The sequence below is a fragment of the Microtus oregoni genome, unplaced genomic scaffold (assembly GCF_018167655.1).
Source record: "Microtus oregoni isolate MIOR12 unplaced genomic scaffold, Mior012 000001F_ref0000356, whole genome shotgun sequence".
NCBI lineage: Eukaryota > Metazoa > Chordata > Mammalia > Rodentia > Cricetidae > Microtus > Microtus oregoni.
Window position 1 is genome coordinate 65,858,315 of NW_024543060.1, and position 5,347 is coordinate 65,863,661.

Consider the following 5,347-nt stretch of genomic DNA (forward strand, 5'->3'; position numbering starts at 1 on the left):
ATGCAGAGTAAGGGGGATGCTCCTCCCTTGCAAATGGGACTGCAAATGCACACAGTCACTTAGGAAATCAGTACGATGGTTTCTCAGAAAAAAAAATGGAAATCAATATACTTCAATGCTTTGGTATATCCACAGGATGGACACTCATACCACAAGGACATTTTATTCAACCATGTTTATATTAACATTATTCATAATAGCCAGAACCTGGAAACAACCTAGATGCTCCTCAATTAAAGAATGGATAAAGAAAATATGTTACATTTACACAATGGAGTACTACTCAGTGGTAAAAAGCAATGACATTTTGAAACTTGCATTCAAGTGGTTGGAAATAGAAAAAAATATCCTGAGTGAGGTAGCCCACATCCAGAAAGACACAGTAAGCACTCATAAGTGGATATTATCTGTAAATCAAAGGATAACCAGCCTTTTAGTCCATGACTCTAGAGAAGCTACAAGGAGAACCCTGAGAGAGACATATATGGATCCCCCTTGGAAGGGGACAGAGACAAGATCTCCTGAGAAAATTGGGAGGTAGCGTGAGGGAGAAGGGAGAGCAGAAGGGGAGGAGGAGTGTAGGAGGGGAGGGAGGAGGAGAAAGTGAGGGAACAGGATGGTTGAGATGGGGAAAGGACAGAGAGGTAGAGGCAGGAAGGAGATACCTTGAAACAGGGAGCCATTATCAGCCTAGCATGACTTGGCACCAATAAATTCCCAGGAATCAACAAGGATGACCACAGCTAAGATCAGGATTTATCCCTACTGCTTGAATTGCCTTTTTAGAGTCCATTTTTTGAAAGTACATTTTGCTCAGCCTAGATATAATGGGGAGGGACTTGTTCCTGCTTCAAAGTGATATGTCAGATTTTGTTAACTTACCATGGGAAATCTTATGTTCTCTGAGGAATAGATAGGGAGGATGAGTGGAGTGGGAGAGGGGGAAGGAATGGTAACTGTGGTAGGTATGTAAAATGAGAAAAGATTGTAATAACAAATGAAAATAAATAAAAGATATGTTAAATTTCTGTTCTAAATTCTCTATATTGAACGATTTGCAGTAAAAGCTATATAAGGAAATCCCCATTTTGTTGATTTATAAATTTAAAAAAACTTTCACAATCTATTATTTGTAATTAGGTTTTTAAAACACTTTTGTGTAATTTATTCTTTATATTTACATTCACTTTACTGTATCTTCAGAGTCCGGTTTTAATTAAAAGGATGTGTTTTTCTTAAAAGCTTGAGGTCAAAGGTACCTTCTCACCAAATAGATGTGGTTTAATTCCCATTTCTAGGTTGAAATTCCTACAACACACTCACTTCTGGAGTTCTACTTTTTTCTTTTGTAATAAAACTACAATCTTTCTCCCTTATCTTTCATTCCTTCAGATTCTCCCATATTCCACTCTTTACAAATTCATGCCCTTATATTTTTGGTTGTGAGCCTAGCCTTTAACAGCTGAGCCATCTCTCCAATGCAAACTTGTGCAACCACTTTGGAAAGCAGTGTGGTGGTTTCTCAGGAAATTCGGGATCAACCTACCCCTGGACCCAGCAACACCACTCTTGGGAATATACCCAAGAGATGCCCTATCATACAACAAAAGTATATGCTCAGCTATGTTTATAGCAGCATTGTTTGTAATAGCCAGAACCTGGAAACAACCTAGAATCCCTTCAATGGAAGAATGGATGAAGAAAACTGTGGAATATATACACATTAGAGTACTACGCTGCGGTAAAAAACAATGATTTCTTGAATTTTGCATGCAAATGGACAGAAATAGAAAAACACTATCCTGAGTGAGGTAAGCCAGACCCAAAAAGATGAACATGGGATGTACTCACTCATAATTGGTTCTAGCCATAAATAAAGGACATTGAGCCTATAATTCGTGATCCTAAAGAAGCTAAAAAGAAGGTGAACCCAAAGAAAAACATGTAGTCTTCCTCCTGGATATTAACCTTCATCAGGCGATGAAAGCAGACAGAGACAGAGTCTCACATTGGAGCACCGGACTGAATCCCCAAGGTCCAAATCAGGAGCAGAAGGAGAGAGAGCACGAGCAAGGAACTCAGGACCGCGAGGGGTGCACCCACACACTGACACAATGGGGATGTTCAATCGGGAACTCACCAAGGCCAACTGGACTGGGTCTGAAAATGCATGGGACAAAACCGGACTCACTGAACATAGCGGACAATGAGGACTGCTGAGAAGTCAAGAACAATGGCACTGGGTTTTGATCCTACTGCACGTACTGGCTTTGTGGGAGCCTGGGCTGTCTGGATGTTACCTTACTAGACCTGGAAGGAAGTGGGAGGTCCTTGGACTCTCCACAGGTCAGGGAACCCTGACTGCTCTTAGGGCTGAGGAGAGAGGAGGAGTTGATTGGGGGAAGGAGAGGGAAATGGGGGGCAGTGGCGGGGAGGAGACAGGAATCTTTAATAAATAAATAAATAAATAAATAAATAAATAAAACCCCAAATTCATGCCCTCTTTTTATATTAATTTTGATTGTATGTATATAGTTATGAATATATGCATACATATTCCAAAATATATCCTGCTCAGTCCATATGATGTTATTTGTATGTTTGTTTTCAAGGCTAACCAGTTCACACTGGACAACTCCAGGGAAGATCATTTCTCCTGTTCTCAAGTTTTTCAGTTGCCCACAGTTCTTCATGTAGGCTTGAGTCCTTGTAGGCTCTTATTTAAAAAATAGGCACTGCATTGTTAGTAATTGGTAGTAAAAATGTATCAATGTATCCAATTTTGTCATCATTGTGACTTAATTCTATATATAGTTTTATTTTTAAAATTATTTTAATTGTTAGATTTTTTTCCTCTCTCTTTTTAAAGTTATTTTATTTTTTATTTATTTTTTTTATTGAGAGAAGGAAAAAAAAGTTTCTGCCTCCTCCCAGCCTCCCATTTCCCACCCTTTTTCCCCTCCCCCACTCCTCTCCCCCTCCCTCTCCAGTCCAAAGAGCAGTCAGGGTTCCCTGCCCTGTGGAAAGTCCAAGGTCCTTCCCCCTCCATCCATGTCTAGGAAGGTGAACATCCAACCTGGCTAGGCTCCCACAAAGCCAGAACATGAAGTAGGATCAAAAGCCCGTGCCATTTCCTTGGCTTCTCATCATCCCTCATTGTTCGCCATGTTCAGAGAGTCCGGTTTTATCCCATGCTTTTTCAGTCACAATTCAGCTGGCCTTGGTGAGCTCCCAATAGATCAGCCCCACTGTCTCAGTGGGTGGGTGCACCCCTCGTGGTCCTGACTTCCTTGCTCATTTTCTCCCCCCTTCCTAAAGTTATTTTTTTTTAAAACTATCTTTTCTCATTTTACATTCCAATCTCAGTCCCTATTACCACCCTTCCTCCCACTCCCTCTGTCTGCTCCTCAGAAAGGGTAAGACTTTGCATGGGAAGCCAACAAAGTTTAGCACATTGCTTTGAGGCAGGACCAAGGCCCTCCTCACTATATCTAGGCTGAGTAAGGTATCCCTGCAAAGAGAATGGGTTCTAAAAAGCCACTACAAGCAGTAGGAATAAATCCTGGTCTCACTGCCAGAGGCCCCATGGTGGTTTTGAAAAAAATATTTATTTTATGTTATGTATGTCAGTGTTTTGCTTGCATGCATGTCGGTATTCCATGTGTACACAGTACAGAAGAAGAACTTTTTAATGTGAGCCAGCATGTGGGTGCTGGGTGCCAAACCCAGGACCTTTGCAAGAGCAACAAATACTCTTAACTGCTGAGATTCCTGTACATTTTCTCATAGTGGTTTTCAGAAAAATCCAGCAGATAGGCTGCTACATCAAATCAACATCCTGAAGCAGCTGAAGGATGGGATACTGCAAATTTTTATGAGGAACAAGAAAATAGAGAAATAAAATACAAAGTGGGGGATTCCTTTGTTACAAAATTCCAGAAGAGATAACACTATTAATAATGGCTGAAAAATCACCTGTAGATGTTTGATTTAATTTCAAATGGTTGCAGCAGGTATCAGGGGAATGTTTGTAAAGAAGGAGGATGGACTTTAAGAGGGCATGGAAAGAAAGAGTAATGGAGAACATGAACCTTGAAGCATAGTTCATAACTGACATACTTGAAAATTACATTCTTCTTCTTTCATTCATGTTCTAGTAGCATACTACTTATGCCTAAATATTAACTCCTTGTTTTGAAAAGAACACAATCTGTGAAGGACCTGTTTGAACGCATCCTTCACCTGCTGGTTCCTTAGGGTGTAAATGAATGGATTTAGCAAAGGGGCCACAGAAGTGTTGAGCACAGCCACACCTTTGTTTAAAGTCACCCTCTCTTTGGCTGATGTTTTCATGTACATGAAGATACAGCTGCCATAAGTGATGGAGACAACAACCATGTGTGAGGAGCAGGTGGAAAAGGCCTTTCTCCGTTGTTGAGCTGTAGGGAACTTTAGGATGGTTTTGATGATGAGTGTGTAGGAGAGGATCACTAAGATCAAGGTGATGACAAGTGTCATCACAGCTAAGGCAAAAGCCATCCATTCTATAAAGCGTGTGTCTGTGCAGGACAGCTGAAGGACAGGAGAAGTGTCACATAGGAAGTGGTCTATGGTTTTGGAAGCACAGAAATCCAGTTTGAGTCCCAACATCAAAGGGGGAAAGATGACTAAGAACCCAGTCACCCAGGAACTGATGACCAGCAGGTGACACACTTTGCTGTTCATGATGATGGGGTAATGCAGTGGTCTGCAGATGGCGACATAGCGGTCATAGGACATGGCTGCCAGGAGGTAGAACTCTGTGATTAGTGACAGAAAGAAGAAGAATAATTGAGCTGCACAAGCATTGTAGGAAATTGTTTTGTCACCGGTGAGAATGCTCATCAAGAACCGAGGAATACAGGCAGACGTGAATGCCATTTCTAGGAAGGAGAAATTCCGGAGGAAGAAGTACATTGGAGTCTTGAGGTGGGGATCCAGTAGGGTGAGGAGGATGATCACTAAGTTTCCCATCAGGCTCAAGATGTAATTGACAAACAGAAACAGGAAAATCATAATTTGTAGTGGAGGGTCATCTGTCAGTCCCAGCAAAATGAATACTATCTCCACAGATTGGTTCTTCATTTCTTTTTTCCCCTAATAAGGCTACAGAAAACATAATAAAATAAATAGAAAAAAATAAAAATGGGAAAAATAAAAAGGAAAAGCACCCCAAATAGCTAACATCACACATCACATATAAGAAAAATTATTTGTTTCTTGGTAATCATAACAAGGTCCATTTTCTTTATAACCCATGCAAAAACACCTTAATGATTTTAGTGTTCACTGCATGGACATAGCTTGC

The 5,347-nt window shown here is 40.7% G+C and overlaps 1 protein-coding gene across 1 annotated transcript; it reads right to left on the reverse strand.

Moving 5' to 3' along the window:
- Window positions 1-4,164: 4,164 nt before the first annotated feature.
- LOC121459102 (olfactory receptor 6C6-like) lies at window positions 4,165-5,127 on the reverse strand. The gene has a single exon (XM_041668626.1). It carries the CDS (start codon window positions 5,122-5,124, stop codon window positions 4,165-4,167), a length of 960 nt encoding a protein of 319 aa, XP_041524560.1. The 5' UTR covers window positions 5,125-5,127.
- Between the last annotated feature and the right edge of the window lie 220 nt (window positions 5,128-5,347).